General features: G+C 42.8%; 2 protein-coding genes across 2 annotated transcripts; both read left to right on the top strand.

The window, feature by feature from the left end:
• The first annotated feature begins 10 nt into the window (after positions 1 to 10).
• CUNH11orf97 (chromosome unknown C11orf97 homolog) lies at positions 11 to 5492 on the top strand. The gene is made up of 4 exons (XM_071432759.1): positions 11 to 1185; positions 1758 to 1862; positions 3515 to 3640; positions 5359 to 5492. Exons 1-4 carry the CDS (start codon positions 1110 to 1112, stop codon positions 5364 to 5366), a joined length of 315 nt encoding a protein of 104 aa, XP_071288860.1. The 5' UTR covers positions 11 to 1109; the 3' UTR covers positions 5367 to 5492.
• Positions 5493 to 13899: 8407 nt separating this feature from the next.
• FUT4 (fucosyltransferase 4) lies at positions 13900 to 18470 on the top strand. The gene has a single exon (XM_071432755.1). The coding sequence runs from the start codon at positions 13926 to 13928 to the stop codon at positions 15132 to 15134; it is 1209 nt and encodes a 402-aa protein (XP_071288856.1). The 5' UTR covers positions 13900 to 13925; the 3' UTR covers positions 15135 to 18470.
• The last annotated feature ends 688 nt before the right edge of the window (positions 18471 to 19158 follow it).

The raw sequence follows: 19158 nt of genomic DNA, 5'->3' as shown, positions 1-19158 counted from the left end.
TTATTTTTTTCCTGGTGCTTTTCAAGGAAGTGACTTTCTATCAAGATCCTCTTTACTTTTCCCTTGCAATTAAGCATAAAGACTTAATGTCAAGAATGTGGCATTAATTGGACAAAATGAGCCACAACCATGTGAGGATAAACAGCCAGCATGCTGTCGTGTCTGATGTAGTTACAGGTAATTTAGTATTGCTCTTGGAGTTAGTACACTAAAATTTTGCCATGGTAAGGGCACACAGTATGATTATCAGCTTCAACTTTGCCATCTGTTTAAATAAGTGGAGAAAGTTGCTTCTCTGTCAAACAAACTGAAAATTGAATGTGAGTGCTGAAGTACTGTCACTATGAGAGCTGTAGTAATCTCTGTCCCATGCAGATGCCTTACTGAGTGATCCCAAGCTCCTTCCACTAACATGCAGCACAACTGTAGCAGTAGCAGCAGGGTTGGGATACATTGGACCACATTGGTGCTCTGATCAAGCTACTGTTGAGGGCGTCTTGAAGCAGTGTGTAATGTTCAGCACTTTCTGTTGGAAAATGGAAACACACCTTCTGAACTATGAATGGTGTAACATGATTTTAATGTTTATTGTTTTTAAAAGTTTGGTTTCAGGACATCTGTGGAAGAAGATGAATATACCTTGAGATGCATCAAGGAATAATAGAGACGTGGATTACAAGGCCACTTCAGTCCAATAAGCAGTGTCTGAAGATGCTTCATTTTATGACCAAACTACTACTTTTTAGTATCAGTAGATATACATCAGTTAAACTGGACTCTGTCGTTCTTCCCCTCAGCCCGGCACCCTTCCGTAGGGCAGGCCCGCGGTGACAGCCCGCAGCGGTACAGAGTTTGTGATGTGCGTGCCCCGCTCCCGCGGCCATGCCGAGTGACACAGAGGAGCAGCTGTTGCTGGCAGTCGGAGCTGTCCCGCACCCCGTGCCAGGGCCCGCTGTCCCCGGGGCAGCCGGCTGCCCGAGCGCGCCTCGGGGCCGCCTCGGTGCCCCGGGAGCGGCAGCGCCGCGGCGGCCCCGCCTGCCGGGCAGCCTGGCAACCCCCGCGCCGCAGCCCGGCCCAACCGCCCGGCAGCGGCAGCGGCAGCGGCAGCCATGAGGGCGGCGGGCCGGCACACACCCGCGGCGGCGGCCGGGGAGCCGGGCAGCGATGTCCGCGGCGAGCAGCCCCGTGAGCACGGCCGTCCCCGGTCCCCGGCCACCCCTGCCCCAGCCCGGGCCCACCCCGCGCTGTCCCCTCGGGAGCCCAGCCGTTCCCCGCTGATGTTCCCCTCACTGATGTTCCCCTCACTGATGTTCCCCTCACTGATGTCCCCCTCACTGATGCCCCTCAGCACCGCGGCAGGTGCTGGCCCTGGTGCCGTGGGGCGTCCGCATCCCTCTCCAGCTCCCTGGAGACTTCCTGCAGCGAGGACATCTTCTCGGGTGCCTCTCCATCTTCGGCCCTGCCCTGGCATGTCTGTCATGGGGAGGCACGGTGGCCGGCTCTCCAGTGGCCCTGGGGTGGCTTTGGCTACCAGCACGCCCTGTCTGGGTGGACCCACCAGGGTCCTGTCCTTACCATCCTCCTGTCCCGGGGAGTAGGGCCTGGCTGAACCCCTTCATATATTTGTAATGATTTGGTTCACTGTGCATTGAAGATGGATGCAGAGTAGCATAGCTTTATGATTGCATTCAGCAAAGTACATCAGCATTCAAGGGATTTATAATAACAGGCTGTTTTGTAATATATTTTACTAACAGGACAGAAATGTGTATATGTTGAGCCACCTAGGAGAGTTAAAGAAATACTGGAGGAGCACTTCCATTTACAGGAAGAAGAATGCAATGTTAATCATCCAACTGCAGGTAATCCTCTTTATCAGAAAATGGCAAGTGTTCCTCAGGACAAGTGATTTTTTTGAGAAACTGTGGCAAAATTACAGAACATTTATGTAATATTGTGCAGAGCATTTAGAAACAGCAGGATTGCATATAGTCTTTATTACTTTTTTCTCTCTTTTTTTTTTGTGAGAAATTAGGAGACCAGAAGAACACAGATAATTCCATATGATATATCAGTTTAATAAACCAGAAACAACTGCCAAGCAGTAGGGAGGTTTTGTTACCTTTCTCTTTGAAAGAAATGCTGTAGTATATTTGCTTATTAGTATACTTGTGTAGGATTGATACCCATTTCTAAACTCACTCAAAATGAATTTAAAACAGTTGGATTCACAGACAAAAATGTACCTAAATTAGGTGATGTAATCAGTACCCAGCAGATGTAAAGACCATTTGAGCCTGTAATTCTTATTACTGTGACTAGGCTCTGTAGGGAATTAAAGCACACACCTGCAAATGACTGACTTGGGTAGCCTCTGTGTGTAGTAAGCAGAGGAAAAAAGGCACTTTGGATGTTCTTTTGACTTGTCCTAGACACCTGTCATTGCATGTGTCATGCTCTAAAAGTGCCTGTTCTTTTCCTCTTGACTGAAAAGGGGAACTGAGCACAGAGCTGAGTCGCAGATGTTAACACTGGTCTGCTCAATCTGCTCATGCGCCTAATGTTACTGAGAGCTGAACACAACTATTTTTTCTGCATTCATCTGCCAATGGATCAAAATTGTCTGGAGTATTTCAGTCTGGCTGAATAAATGGATGTTACTTTACATGTTCTCATGACTTTTGAGGAGTGTCCCAAAGAAATGTATCTTACAAAGGCTTAAAGTACAAAGATAATAGAGAAACAACATAAATATTTGTTACAGGACTGTATAATAAGGATCTATAGCAAGCTTAGTACAGAAATGGTATGTACAGCATAATGTTATAGGCATAGCATAACAATGATGAATGATGAATATGATAAATATAGATGCTGGTGTACAGATTATTCAGTGAATACTGAATTCATTTTTTCAGCTGTTTGGACAATTAGAGATGCTTACTAAGTGGCCTGGGCTCTGATAGGCAACAGTTGTCAGGTTGCATGGTTATTGATTTACACGGTTTGGACTGCTAAAGTGTATTGTTTAAAATAAATTAGATGGCTAGTAAATTGTAACTTTTCCACAAAATAAATTAGTTTTTAATTTTGTTCTGATGGTGATGGCTTTGTTTTTTTATTTGTTGGGTTAGTTTTTGGTTTGGGTTGGGTTTTTTGGGGAGGGAGTGTTGTTTTCTCTATTTTTATGAGGGTATTTGGTATTCCATTATGACCAAAAAAGGATGCTCCCTGCATCAATGGTATTACTGCTGTTTCTTGTTTATTATAGACAATAATAAACTGAATAATTAACTGAAGCTATATCCTGCTTCAGTTGTGTGCCTGAGTAGTCCTAAGAGCTTCTATAAACAGTAGAGAGCGTTGCATGCCTTTAGCAATCTGAACTTTTCTCTGAAGATGTCAATCTGTTTTCATTAACTATGGAAGAATATTATTGTGTAGTTTTATATTAATTCTAGAACAAGCTGAAGTAATCAGTTATAAAGCTATTATTTTGCCAAATTGTTAACAGTGGCTCTGGAAGGAGTTTGGAATGTGAAGAACAATTTCTCCATTAGGAGCCTGAAACCAGTGTCACAGAACAACAGTGATTTACTTGTACAGCCTCAATACTATTCAAGACATGCAAGAGTGAAAAGTAAGAGTCAATAATAAGAAACTTTCACTATAACACCTCATTTTTAAGTTGCAGGGCATCTTTCTGCAGAGGTAACTCATCTCTTCTTTTAGTAAGTAGGCAACAGACTTTGAAATCTTTGCCGAAGAAATCAGTTCAGGGCTGCTGTGTTGAGTCCCCTTATTTCATATTCTGAAACCTTTTTTAAAGGTTCCACATCTGTTCGTGGAATAATCACTTGGTTCCTACTGATAGATGGTGAGTGTTGGTTTCATGTTCATCATGAGCCTTATTGTTCTTAGCATACAGCCCTAAGAAATTCAATTGTTTGGAAAAGCACTCCTCCAGCACACCTGAAAAGAGGTAATCCAGGTAATCTTTCAGGCATTTGAGTATTTGCCTGCAATGGTCAGCTGGTGCTCTGGGAAATGTGTTTCTCTCTTTACAGTTTGTAGAGTGTGGCTTTTGTGGAGCAGACCTGTTCTTTATAGATTTTAGCTTAGTGTCTGCTCACATTCTCTCCTAACCTAACTCTCTTTAAACTCTAAGAAAACAGAGATATTATGCTTTTTAAGAGGAATATTTGTAGTGCCATGAGCTTGCAGAATATATGAACTCAGCATATTTTGCCATTACATGAAGCTAATTCCCACATTCTTGGGGGATAGTGGTTTAAAAATATAGGTTTAAAAATATATGACTAGCACCTCTTTCTTCCTATCTTCATCTTGTGGGATCAGGAGATAGTGGCATCTTAGTTACAAGAGCAGCATGGATTAAGCTATTACTGGTGTGAGAAGTGTTTAACCACTACAGCTTTCTGCCACACTGCCTTTACTTTAGAGTTACTTACTTGTAGGAGCACTTTAATTATAGAGCAGACCTAACAACTACAGAACGACTCAGAGTTTTGAGATGTTGGCATCATTTTAAAGCTCATGTACCTCAGGCTTCTAGTGAAGGCAAGCAGAGTTTTCAAAGATCATGATCTTCTCCATTTCCTGCTCAGAACCATGAAGAAAGAAGAGCTTTAAAACAAAGTTCATTGAGATTGATGTAGGTGCTGAAAATCTGTTGATTTTCCTTTGGGAATCTGAATGAGATTTCATTCTCAGGGACTGCTGTTAGAGACAAGTGGTACCCTCCTCAGTAGCTATGCTGCCTGTTTTGCAGTGGGCAGGCAGGCTTCATGAGAGAAGAGGTGGCAGAAAAGATACACAATGGGAAAAATCTGGGAGCAATCTGGCTTCAGCTTTCACCAAACCATCTCCATTCATGCATTTTTTTCTGTGTAAGGATCTGGGGAAGAAAGGAGAGACTAGTGGGGAGATGGAGTGGGTACAGGCTATAGAAATGGACAAAAGAGAAGAGATGATGAGAGAAGATGAGCCTGCTGTGTTTAGTGCCAGAGGAGAGGAACCAGTGAAGGAAAAGGAAGAATCACTGATAAGGGAAATGAAAGAGGAGACATACAGAAGGTTAGAAATTCCTGAATGAAACAGAAAAGAGAATACAGTTCAGGAACACAGAGATAGAAACTGTAAAAAATGAAGGGAAAATATGCAGAAGATATAAATAGAAGAGAGAAAAAGAAAAAAAATTCATATTGCTGAATTTACTTAAGTAAATACATTTTCCTTCTTCCTTTTACTGCCTTTCCCTAAAAGTGACCAGTGGTTTGGAGGGCTCACTATGTGGTGTCTCATCCATCCTTAGAGCAGATGTTGTCTTTTTTACAGATTGCTGAATGTCAGTGCTGTGAAGACCTGAGCCTGCTTTGATGTGTCAAATCAAACATCAGCATAACTAGCTACCTTTGAAAATGTAGATGTTTGTTTATAGGATTTTGAATAAAGTTCTACTTGAATATGGACCTATTTCCTTTTTGTTGTTTTATTCACATCTTCATACTACTTTTTAATCTGATGTTGTAAGTAGTCAAATCTGAACCGTATTTCCACCAGTGATGAAAACGTCACAATCCAAAGATTACAAGATGTTCTTGCTGAAAAATGTGCAACTGTGAAAGCACGTTTTCATAGTTTTCTCTTTTGCAAAGTGATTCTAAATTCCAGCAGATGGTTTTAATGTAATTGATGAAGTGCCTCATAATGCTTTAGGCTGAATTCATCCATTAAACTGAGCATTTCAAAGGTGTTGCAGTAAGGTAGAAAAATTATAAAAGAAAGGCCTCAAAAAATCAGGCCTGCTCTGTTAGATCAGTGGCCAGTCTGCCATTTTTTCAAAGTGAAGCTAGCACTTTGCAAGTTCCCATGTGAAAAGAATCCTGGTGTGAACAGTTTGTTAACAAAACAATCTAGTCCCAGGTGAAAAACAACTAGCACCTGCATAAACATTAAATCTATCCCATGAGAATCAGTGAAGAAAATATGTAAACAATTTAAGAATAGAAAGATCCGATGGACAAGAAAAATACCTTTTACTAACCAACAGAGTAATTGGCAAGAAAGCTACTAAACAATTGGAGTCACACATGAGGTCTGTAAAACTGTAAAGAAAGGAGAACAGGCAGAAATAAAAAAAGCCTTTGATACATTATTTGGTGTGTCATTTCTGTCTGTCTCTACAATGACAAGAAGGCAAGAGTTTGTGATTCAGTATCTAGCCTGATTTAATGAAAGTTTAACATAAATAAGCCTCTCTCCATGTAAGAGCTATCATAGTATCAAAGAACCACAGAGACAGCATGGAACCTGAAATAACCACTCACTCTTTAACAATTATTACAGTGAGGTAACACCAAAGGAATATTAGTTTCCTTTGTATTATCCTGCCACTTATGAAACAAATCTAGATCCTTCATAAAACCAGAAAAGATATGGAGTCCTCCAGAGGCAGTTTCACCATGGACCTCTGTGTGCTACAGGGGCACAGCTGACTCACCATGGCTGCTCTGGCTCCTGGAGCTCCTCCTGCCCCTCCTTCTCCACTGACCTTGAGATCTACAGGCTGTTCTTCTCACACATTCTTACTCCTCTCTTCTCTGGCTGCAATTGCTTTGGTGCAGTACCTTTTTCCTTCTTTATTTTGTTATCCCAGAGGCATTACCACCATTGCTCATTGGCTCAGCCCTGGTTAGCAGCGGGTCTGTCTTGGAGCCAGCTGGTACTGGCTCTGTTGGACACAGGGGAAACTTCTAAAACTCCTCACAGAAGTCACTCCTGTAGTCAGCCCCTAGTACCAAAACCTTGCCTAAGAGATGGAGATGGGATTTCTTTCTGGGTCTCTCAGTTCCTCTGGAAGTACACACTGGAAGTAACACACTAAATATTTTTAAAAAGGAAGTCTCAGTGACAAGTTTGTGAAACTGGAATTTGATTTCCTTTGGGTTTTTCCTACAATTATCTGTGAATTAAATCAGATGTTTGCCCTTTGACTTTATGGATCTCTGCTCTGACATTAGAAGTTTGATTTTATTTTTGTATCAGTGAGAAGGTAAAAAAGAGAAAAACCAAAACCAAAACAGCCCCTCAGCAGGTTTCAAGCCAGCTCTTCTCAGTGTTTCCATTTGACTTCTAAATGAAAAAGGTTATTGTACTGAATATTGTACCTGAGACACTAGAGGGGTAGTTCCTTTTGAAAATACTGTTCTTGCTTTCTAGATGCAAATTTGATCATGAATCACATAATAATGTTTGAAAAGCACTGGATTTTTGGACAGAGACTTTGATTAGGCTTGTTGCATCTTGCTTCTGCTTTGTTTCATTTTTACCCTACTTTCCTCTCCTTGCCTTCCCATTCTGTTTCATAATCTTGTTTTAAAATTTTCCAAATGAGAAGACTTCCTGGCTCTATCCTGGATTCCTGCACTAACTCAGTTTTGGTGCAGCATTTGGTGCTCATCTTCTCCCTCTTCCTTTTTGTGTGACCTTCTACAACAGAGAAATCCCTGTTAGATCTTTTCTTCTGAATATATTACCTCACTTATGAGGCTGTGGTAATTCTTACCTAGTCTGATATATTCATGTTTGTGACCTTTTTATGTGTCTCCTCTTTTATTTGAATAAAACAAAGCAATTTGTTAAAATATAATATTGCATAATAATAATGCTATTAATATTACTGTGATTTTATAATATCTTTATAATATTTTATTAAATAGGTTGTTGGGTAATTTAAATTAACTGTGCTCATATTTTATCATAGTGACTTTTTACTGTCTAACTGTTTGGCTCTCCTTTTCTCTTTTTTTATTTTATTATTTCATTGCCAAATTCAACACTACTGTTTTGAAAGACAATTGTTATCATTGCTTATATCATTACATTATTGCCTGTATTAGTACCAGTGATTAAACACTTATATTTTTCCAAGGCTACATCTACATTATTAAGTAATGAAGCACAACAGGAGAGGGTCAAGTTATTAAAGCAGTTGGTATTGAGAGCCCCATAACTAGATTATGTATGGTTTAGAAGATTTGCTTCAAATTAGGGCTAGTTTTGTCTCCAGGACTGAGAAACGACCCCAACCCCTGATGTTCAAAGACGTCCAAAGAGAAGTTTTGTCACAAATCCTTGCTCTCTGTCCTGGGAGATGCTCACTGGGTAAAATGAGAGCATCAGTGTGGTTGCACATCACTCTTGCCACTATGGCTGCACAAGGTGAAGGCCAGTGCTGAAAACACCCAAGGAAGATTGCAATTATTGATAACTGCTTACAAATATCCACAGAGTCAAATTCTGGCTTGCTGGCACCCACACATGTGTCAAAGTGTCTGAGGATCGTGTGGGACTGCTAGGAAAATTTTTCTGCTCTGATTTCTGCTCTGGTCTACACTGGTGAACAACAAAGCTGTATGCTTTAGTGGAAAACTGAAGAGTGTCCTGGACAGGATCTTTCATTCACAGTGTGCACAGCACATTTGTTCATGCCTGTGCCTTGACCTGGAAATATTAACTTCTCATGGTTTTTAATCCAGCATTGCTCACAGTCACAAGTGAAACTTGTAGCCAGGCAGAATATGTAAACACTGCCTTTGCTGCATATGCAGAAACATGAGTTTGTCTGTCCAGAAACCGTTCAGGCATCAGCTTTCAACTGGATCTTCTCATCATATTTCCAAATTTTAAATTTCCAAGCAGAAAGATGATAATCCTACATGTGAAACAGAAGGTAATCAAATAACAGGCATTTAAACTTCATGCTGAAATACAAAGTGTAACACTTATACAGAACAAAACTTTTATCACACCTTTTCATATAGAATTTAGGTTCTTACTTGGCAAAACTTGCATTGAAACCATGGGGACTATTTATGAAGAGACTGCAACATCATTCTTAGTGTCATTTTGGTACCAGACAGCATCCTCCTACGCTTTGAAGTTGATCACATTTTCTTATGATGAAAAATTTCACAAGGTTTCCCCGCCTGACAGAATGTCTGGGTTGATAGCTGTGGCTGAAAACACAACCATGTCTTACAGTGCCTTTTAAACTGCCTTTGTAAAACAGTTGACAAATAGCTTCAAACACTTTTCTAGGCTTAAATATTTCTGAAGTATGACAAAACAGAGTGAGTCAGAGTAGAGGAGTAAGCCAGTTGGGAAGTTCCAGGCAGAAATATTTACTGTGTTAGTGATGTCATCTATTCAGCCTTCGAATAAGCAAAACATTTTTTATTTTGCAGCAGCTTCATTACTAACACACAGCATATTATTTTAAATTCCTGACTATCAGCAACATGAGAACTTGCTGTGATTTCCATGGAGCAGTTAAAGCACTCCCAAGCTGCATATACAGTGCCAAGAAGCCTGGGTGGTCCTCAGTCCATGGAGCTATCTCCTGGACTGGTTTATCTCCAAAGCACACAAAACCAGATGTGTTCCCTGTGGGAGGTCTTCAGGCATTTGGCAACACTACTCAGCCTTCATCATGTTGTATTTCTCAGTGATGTCCATGGAGTTTTTCCTGAGTCAGAGTGAATAAAACTGCTTGACAAAACCCACAAAGTAGCTGATGTGATTGTGTCATGGATGTGCTGTGTATGATGGCGGAAATGAGGCAAACTGAAGTTGACATGGATTTCCATGTTACATTGCTATGAAACATTTAATAAATGCTGAATTAAGGTAAACATTTTGTTGACTGCCAGGCTGGTATTTATTTCTATAGATAAGAAATGAGACATTAAGAAGGGGAGAGAAACATCTGACCTACACACAGAACCAAGGACACCTGACTTCCAGCCTTGGTCCTGACGGTGAGGACCTGCATCACTGTCAGCCGGGTCATCACTGTCACTGCCTGCATCCCTCACTCTACACAGCCCATCCCATCTGGCTGTTAAACTTACAAGATTTCTAGGAATCTGCTGGACTTCTAGATGAAGGCACAACTATCTTTACTTTCAGCAGTGACAATAATGAATACCCAATTAAAATGTATTTCTGCTATTACCCATACTGGGAGGGTTTGAAGACAGCAGCAACAAAACAGTCAGATCTGTGATTTGTAAAAATTCTAAAATATATCTCAAATATACATTTCATCTTACTATAGATATAAATTGTATAAAGATTTTTGAACTAGTGGACTACATACAACACGTAAATGTAAACATATATGTAGCTTCCACAGCAGCAGGTGTAACAGGAAAATTAATTTAAGGTGACAATAATACTCATAGAAATGATTTAGGCTACTGTTCTCTCATGTTGAAATGATTAAATTCTAATTTGCCACAATAAACCAAATATTATGATAGTTCTGAATATCTGTGTTTTATATACAACCACAACTTACTGTGGATTTCAGTAATAGCTTTTTTTTAAAGATACAGAGAGATGTAGAGCTTTAGCTGATGTTGTGTTGAGGAATACAGAAAGCCATGTTTTGATTTCATGCTAAATAATTCAACAGATTTGTCTCGGTATAACAATCATCTTAATATGGATGCCACTGAAGTTCAGATGAAAGTCACACTGAAGTTTCACTGTGAGACTGCAAAAAATCAAAAGTAACTAGGCAGCTCTTGCTGTGAATCATCACAAGGGAATTTTTTTTGGGGGGGGTGGTTTGTCTTTCAAATTTGTCACTATTTGGCTTATAAAGATTTCCATGTTACATTGCTATGAAACATTTAATAAATGCTGAATTAAGGTAAACATTTTTGTTGACTTACCATAGGCAGGATCAAGCCTTGCATCATGAATGTAACTGGTCAGGCTTTGAATTTGGAATGCTTAGCAGTGAATGCTTAGCAGCAATGGAAATGAAAGCATGACTAGATAAAACTCCTCCAAAGTCACGTATCAATGCTGAAAGCTCCTGAAGGAAAATAGGAACTGTCATTGCAGTTGATATGATCAAATTTATTGAGTGAATCAGAATTCCAGAAGACAATTGAGTTCTCCCACTCACTTTCACAAGTCCCAGATTTCTCATATTATCGGAAAAATGTTTGAATAAACAAAATAACTAACAGCTGTGGGTTTCGACCATTTTGAATCCTTGATTAATGCAGACTAGGGATTGTGTTCATTTTATGTAGTGTTCATTGTATCAGATGGGCTCTGGATTGAATCTACGTACAGTTTAAGGCTTCACAGGATTCTGCTCTTCCTTAGAAGGATGAGCATTTCTGGTGGTTTTTTTTTGTTTTTTTTTTTTGCAGTTTTCTTCTATAGCTTTCCCATAGTCCCATTTTGTGACTAAAATCAGTTATTTATCAGGACAATCAGACATTGCTAGTGCCGGCAATGATTCACCTCATCCACTAGGGAGGACTAGTGTTCCCTGGAGATCCCTTCCAGCCAACTCTGTATGTTGAAACAGGCAGCCAGCTACCAACTCCAACCACAGCTGTTGGCATTTCTTATATTTTATGAGTGCTTGCAGCATAGACTATGGACATACTGTGTACACAGTATGGAATGACTATGTGCAATAGGTTTATGGATGTACATGACTTAGTTTCTAACCTAACACCACCCTCATATACAACCGTGCTTTGTTTTTATGAGACCTGGATCACTTTTCTTACTTCTTACTTCTTGACTTACTAGAGTTAAGTCACAGGGCCTTGACATATGTATTATGTAAAATCTGAAATCCAAACAGTCAGTGAGAATTTATGCCTGATGTAACTCTGCTGCCTTCAGTAGATACAGATGAGAGGACCTTGGATTGACAGCTGTTGGATACAAGCTTGTGAAATGTCAGAGCTGGAAACTTGTTCAGTTCTGTACAAACACTGTCTGAACTGTGTGAGTCAACAACCTTGCAGTTCACTGAAGCAAATTGCTTAGGAAAAAAGTTTTGAGCCTATGTGAGGCAGTTTTTCACAGCAACTCTGTGAAGCAGAGCTGGAAAAAGTAATTTTCTGGTAATCATGAGGTTTTGTAGTTTTTAAATAACTGTGAGATTTTAAAGTAAGCATGTATGATTCTAAGAAAGATGTAAAGGAGCAAAAAGAACCCTCTTTTAAAATTTATTTTCCTTTAGTTTTCCAAATTGTTACTCCTCATAGAGGTGCTTGAAACAGATTGAATTTAACAGGAATTCAAAGCTATTGTGGCAGCTGTCACTTTTTTTTTTTCCTAAACAAGTGACTTATTCAAACTTGCTCTCAGCTTCACTCTCTAAATTACACCTGTTCTTAAAAAAATTCCCTGCATCTTCCAAAGTACTTTCCTGTGAGGCCATAGGATACAGCATGTAAATCATAGCTCAGCTGGTGTGGGAAAACCCTTTTGCCAGAGTTTAAAACCTCTGTCTGTTTCAGGTGTGGACTGGAAGAAATACAGAGAATGCACATGGGAAGCAGCAGAGAAGTCCTGCTTTCTCATGGGCAGTAGGGCAGGGGAGACCTGAGACTGTGCCAGCCTTTGTGATGTGAGTGGGCAGGGTTCTCCTCCCTGTGTGGCCCTCTGCCCTGTGCTCCTACATGTGCTCATGTATGGGGTTTGTGTGACAAGGTTCTGCTAGTGATGGGGTAACAGGGGTGGCTTCTCTGAGAAGGTGCTAGAAACTTCCCCCCATGTCTGGTGGAGCCAATTCCAGCCAGCTCCAAAACAGACCCACTGCTGGCCATGGCTGACCCCATCCGTGATAGCAATAGCACCTTTGGGATAATGTATCTAGGAAGGAAAAAAGTTACTGCACAGAAGCAATTGCATCTGGAGAAGAGAAAAATGAAAATATGTGAGAGCAGACACCACAGTCAGTGCAGAAGAAAGGGATGGAGGTGCTGCAGGGGCTGGAGCAGAGATTCCCCTGCAGCCTGTGGTCCATGGTGAGGCAGGATGTTCCTGGATGGAGGACCTCATGCCAGAGCAGGTGGATGCCCATAGAACGCTCTGCTGCTGGGCAGGTTCCTGGCAGGATCTGTGGCCCCGTGGAGAAAGGAAGTCCACGCTGAGTTTGCTGGCAGGACTTGTGACCCCACTGGGGAGTGGCGCTGGAGCAGCCTGTTCCTGCAGGGCTGCACCCTGTGGAAGGGACCCTCACTGGAGCAGTTCATGAAGAACTGCAGGCCCTGAGAGGGACTCACGTTGGAGAAGTTCAAAGGACTGTCTCCCGTGGGAGGACCCACACTGGAGCAGGGGAAGGGTGTGAGGAGTCCGTCCCCTGAGGAGGAAGGAGCAGGAGAGACACCATGTGATGAACTGACTGCAGCCTCCATTCCCCAACCTCCTGCGCTGCTGTTGGGGAGGAGACAGAGTAATTGCGAGCAGCATTGAGCCTAGGAAGAAGGGAGGGGTGGGGAGAAGGTGTCTTTCAATTTTGGTTTCATTTCCCATTACCCTAGTCAGATTTGATTGGCAAGAAATTAAGTTAATTTCCCCAAATCGGTTTTGTTTTGGCCGTGACTGTAACTGCTGAGTGATCTCTCCCTGCCCTTAGGTCGATCAGAGAGCCTTTCGTTGTATTTTCTCTCGTTTGCCCTGCTGATGAAGGCGGAGACAAAGCGGCTGTGATTAACCCCGGCACCAAGCCGGGGTCAACCCACCAGCGTGCCAGGCTGCGGGCACCCCGAGACCCCTTGTGAGCGTCCCTACAACCTTTCCCGTGCGTGCTGGGGCCTGGGCTCTCACCGGGGATGCCTCCTGAGTGCGGAGACACAGATTCCCTCTGCGGCCCCGACCGGGCACGAGCAGCCGAGCGGCCCGGGGCCGCAGCTCCCTGGCTGCCGCACGGGGGAGGCGGGGAGGCCGCGAAACCCCGCCAGGGGCCCGAGCACCGCTGTCCCCGAAGGCGGAGAGGCAGGGCCGCGGCGGGCGGGGCAAGGCGGCACCAGGGGCAGGGGGCGGCACCGGGGCCTGGAGGCGGAGGCCGGGCGGGCATGGCCGGGAGAGGCGGTGGCACCGACACCTCCCCGCTACCGGGGCCGGGGGTGGGAGCAGAGCGGCGGCGGCGGCAGCAGCCCCAGCCCCAGGATGCGCTGCCCGGCGCCGGTGCCCTGCGGGGGGCAGAGCTCGGGCAGCGGGCGGCGGGGATGGAGGCGGCCCTGCGGCGCTGCTGCTGCTGCTGGCGGCGGCGGCTGGGCGGGCGGCGGTGCGCGCTGGCGGCCGGGCTGCTGGGAGCCGCCGCCGCCGCGCTCGCCCTCTACTCGGCGCTGCCCGAGCCGGCCCGGGCGGAGGGCGAGGTGGTGACCGTGCTGCTGTGGTGGGAGCCCTTCGGCCGCCCGCGGCGCCTGCCCGACTGCCGGCGGCGCTACAACATCAGCGGCTGCCGCCTCAGCGCCGACCGCAGCCGGTTCGGCGAGGCGCAGGCGGTGCTGTTCCACCACCGCGACCTGGCGCGGCACGGCGCCGAGGGGCTGCCCCGAGGGTCCCCGCCGCGGCCCCCGCGCCAGCGCTGGGTGTGGATGAACTTCGAGTCGCCGTCTCACTCGCCCGGGCTGCGGGGGCTCGCCGGGGTCTTCAACTGGACCATGTCCTACCGCCGCGACTCCGACGTGTTCGTGCCCTACGGGTACCTCTACGTCCCGCCGGCGCCCCGAGCCTTCATCCTGCCCCGCAAGACGCGGCTGGTGGCCTGGGTCATCAGCAACTGGAACGAGGAGCACGCCCGGGTGCGCTACTACCGCCAGCTGAAGGAGCACCTGCCCATCGACGTGTACGGGGCGCGGGGGCTGGCGCTGGCCGAAGGCGGCCTGGTGGAGACCGTCTCAGCCTACAAGTTCTACCTGGCCTTCGAGAACTCCCAGCACACCGACTACATCACCGAGAAGCTCTGGAGAAACGCTTTCTCCGCCAGCGCCGTGCCCGTCGTCCTGGGACCCCGCAGGGCCAACTATGAGCGCTTCATTCCCCCCGATTCCTTCATCCACGTGGACGACTTCCCCAGCCCCCGGCTGCTGGCCACCTACCTGAAATTCCTCGATAAAAACAAACCCAACTACAGGCGGTACTTTGCCTGGAGGAAGAAGTACGAAGTCCACGTCACCTCGTTCTGGGATGAGCATTTCTGCAAGGTCTGCGAGGCTGTTAGGACAGCTGGGAATCAAATCAAGACTGTTCAGAATCTGGCCAGCTGGTTTGAAAGCTGATGCTCCGGGCCGGGTGAGGCTTGCCTGGACAGCCTGGGCCAAGTGTCAAGATGTCAGGAAGGATGATTCTCACAGGGATCATTAGCCCAGGTAGTCGGCATTAGCCACAGGAGACTGGCATCAGTTGGAGAAGCGTACAGATACAGGAAAACAAGCTGTGAAAAGCCTATGAAAGGAAGACTTTTATTAAAGAGAAAATGATGAAGGTACAAAGAGACATTATGCCAGATGATTTTCCTAAAGAGCAAAGTTAAATTTCCAGAAGTTGTACAGTTACAGAACTTTTAAATTTCTGCACAGCTCAACATAAATATCTGATGCCAAATTCCTCAGCTGTACAGCTGAAACCAATTTTCATGGCTATGACAACTTCCTGGACCGTGAAACTTTGCTCACAGAAGACACATGATCAGTGCTGGTTTTCTGTAATACTAAGACAAAAATGAATGTTTTAAACTGTTTTTTATGCGTGTAGAAGCTATTTACAGGCAAATTCTGAGCCGCAAGTGTTGAATGTAAGAATCTGATGATACAGTAACACCTTTTAGCTTGAAATTGCAGCAGCTAGTTAATAATGCTTTGAACCAAATAATTGTTCTGTTTAGGAAACAGTGTATGGGGGGGACTGAATCTGAGTGGACAAACAGCTCAGATGATGTAAAGTATTTCTCCTACTACCTGCTGAAACCATAGGCATGTTTATCCTGTATGACAGTAGATTGGAACTTTAAGTACAGGAAAACAAAGACTGTAAGGAAGAAAGTTGGAACACTTCCACCCTCCCTTTATTCAGGAATTAGAAAATGTTTACAGGTACCTGCATGTTTTTCTCTGCAAAATTATTGCCATACAGGAAAATTCAGGGAAAAGCTCAGAATTGCAGGGGTTTTATTGCTGTATTGAATAGATATACAGAAAGGCTATCTTTTTTCTCAAGTATCAGTAGACAGTGCTGTTGTGTAGCAACTCTTTCAATTTTTGGCATGCATTTAAAAAAAATTCTGCTGGAGGGCAGACTAGTCAGAATGTTGTTTTGTTGTTTTTAAAATCATAATTACCAAAAAAATCCCCAAACTCCCAAATCGCTTCCATTCAGAAAGAAAATTACTGTAGAGAATCAGATCTACGTTGTTGGTAAAATACGGATTGTGTGAGGAAAGAATATGAAAAGGGAAGGATTTATTGTTTTCCTTTGGTTTTGAGGTCTTTTTGTGGCTCAGTTTTTAATTCAATACATAGGTTCTTAAGGTAGAACTCCCTTTGCTCAGTGCCTGTCAAGCAATATTTACAGGAGTCATTCCCTTTTAGACTCCCACATTTTGCTGGAGCCATCCTAGCAGTGGATGTAACATGTAACCTTGCTCTGCCAAAGCCGGAAAGAAACTTTAGTTACAATTGCACATCCTTGCCAAGCTCAGCCTCCCTGTCTTTTGCAGCTATGAAGTTTGGTGACAAAAAAAAATGGCAACCTACAGGAGAGAGACTTGCCCATGTGAATAAGATATTCATTCTGCTGCTTTTTAGTCCATGGAGTTACTCAGAGACTTAATTCAGAATGAAATCATGAGCACAGAACATGTGGGAAAAGAAGACAGTCAGTTGCAAATAAAAGATGGGCATCAGAACAGGCAACCTTGCTGGCATTTGTGAGTCATATTTAGGTTAGGAAAGGATTAGATTTGATTTAAGCTCTACGGGATGTTGGACGAATGCTTTTAAGATGTATGAACTGGCAGTCTACTGTAATTTATTTCTAGTTAGATGTTCCCCATGATTAGGTAAGTATGGAACCAAGGATTATTGGGAAAAAACTAATAATAATGAAGTTCATTAATAATTTGCACATTTTTACCAGTTCAGATCTTGCAGGCTTCTCCAATTATTCCCTTCTGCTTTTGTGCAAGGAGGGGGTTGGCTGAAAGTACTTGATGAACCTTTCTGTTGTCAGTGCCAGAGTTGCTGTAGAATATTTATTGGGAAGGGAGTGAAAACAATCTATGCAATGTGGGATGTAGTAGGGATGATTCCTAATGCTGCACTTTCACTCCAAGAAGTATAAAGTGATCGTTTAAAGTAAAAGAGTGTTCTTCATGACAACATGGTCATCTGTTTCTCTATCAGTAGTTACTACTGCCATAATACTGGGTTTGATATTTTTAAAACTCCAATATAGGTATAGTATTAACAGTAATACCCAAGTGTCAGGATGATAGGTTCCCTCTTTTCCTTTGAATGTATAGTACTTTTTTTTCTGTTCAGTTTTTACCAGAGTTTGCAGAACTGTATACAAAAACCTAATCTTAAAAGTAAAGAAATAATATTTAAGATTGCAATACTTTTTATCAGTCTGCTGAAACCAGTGCATTTTTTTCAGTCCTCCTAAATTTTGCATTTTGTGAAAGTTTCCAGGCACACAGTTCTTCTGTGTAATCACTAGTAATGCCACATGCAGAAAATCAGGCTGCAGGAGCATGGGAATTTCCAGAGATTGCAAACATTAATTTTCTTCTCCACCTCTCTAAAAAAAGAGTTGAAATCTTTGAGGGAATATTTTTGTAAAATTCAGAAAAGAGCTACAAAGCAATTAAAGCATAGTTTAGGTAAAGTGGTCAAAATTGCACAGTATTTGTAAATTGTACATTGAGGGTTTTCAAGAACTGTTTAGTGAAAACTGCAGATTTGTAGTAATTACTGCAGAGCACTTGCATTGGGAGAAGAGAAGCCTTTTCTAATTTCATCATTCTTACACGGGTGTTGCAAATTTGTGGCATCCCATTTGGGAGGAAAGTCAGTCCAGGCCTATAGCTGCTGAAGTCAGTATTACAGAATTTCTCTGGTTTTTGGTCATCCACACCATGAGCTAAGAGTGTATTGTCACAGGCAAAGGACTGGCTTTTGTAATGCACTTTGTAGAGCTCTAGTTCAATGATAAATTTAAAGTTTGCCTGATTGAACTGGTTTGTACATTGAGTACCAAGGCATTGCAGATGATGTATACAATCCAGTTATAAAAATTGGGGAAAGCTATTTTCTTTTTTTAGTAGAAAAATTTCCTTGAATACATTTTGGAAATTTTTTTATTCCATGCCTTAAAATATTGGGGTGGAGGGAGAGAAAGGAAGATCATTATCTTCTGGGCTTTATAAGAAGGCGAATTACCATTACTTTTTGGTTATGATGTAAATGGAATAGAGAATTATGTAATCCCTCAAATTGCATATTGTATCTCAGGGAATTTTATACTGTAAGGTGTCTTGATCTTCATAGAATGAAGTAACTTTATATTAATGATATATATTGACACTCAATAAAATTAAAAGAAGTAGTGCAAAATGACCCTATTTTTTATTCTGTTGTCTGTGTTATGAAAGCTGAAGAAAACTGCTTTTTAAAGAGAATGAATGTCTTCTCATGTTGGTTTAATAAATAAAAGTGGCTGATTGTTCTCAGAGCAGTCAGACTGTCTGAGGTTAGGCATGAAACCTGGTTCTGCCAGGAGAAAAATATTTTCATAGGAAACGCTGTGCTGAGTTATTTTCTATATGAAAAGGTGCATTTATTGAAGTTGGGTGTTGGAAAAACGTCATTTCAAACAAAATAAAAAAAACAAACTTTCTCTTGACCTACAGAGAATTTGAATGTGGTTGGATTCTTTTTGCCCCCCCTAAATTTCAGAAAGAGACTATGTTTGTTTTGGTATTCAGCATGTAGTGCTTTATCTTCCTTTTTAGCTACAGCTTTTTTTCCATGGTTGTTCATGGTTGTTTTCAACTGAACAACAAAAGACCAAGAGCCAAAAGCTGTTTTCCCTAAGCTTCTGTTAACACTGATTGCTGCACAAGTGATGGCTTACCCCTCTCTTTACTCATCTTCTGTACAGCTTAGTGCACACTATTGAGAAAGCATTTCTGGAAATTCCTGCCCAGCCAGGAAGGGGGCAGAGCTACAGACCTTGCTTTTCCTTATATCTTTCTCACATTTAACTTTTCTAAGTAGAGCTTAAACTGACTGCTTGCTTAGTCCT

Source organism: Agelaius tricolor, unplaced genomic scaffold, assembly GCF_023055355.1.
Source record: "Agelaius tricolor isolate 1412-34295 unplaced genomic scaffold, bAgeTri1.0.p SCAF_9, whole genome shotgun sequence".
NCBI lineage: Eukaryota > Metazoa > Chordata > Aves > Passeriformes > Icteridae > Agelaius > Agelaius tricolor.
Note: the sequence above shows the minus strand (reverse complement) of the source record. Positions and strands in the feature narration are given on the sequence as shown.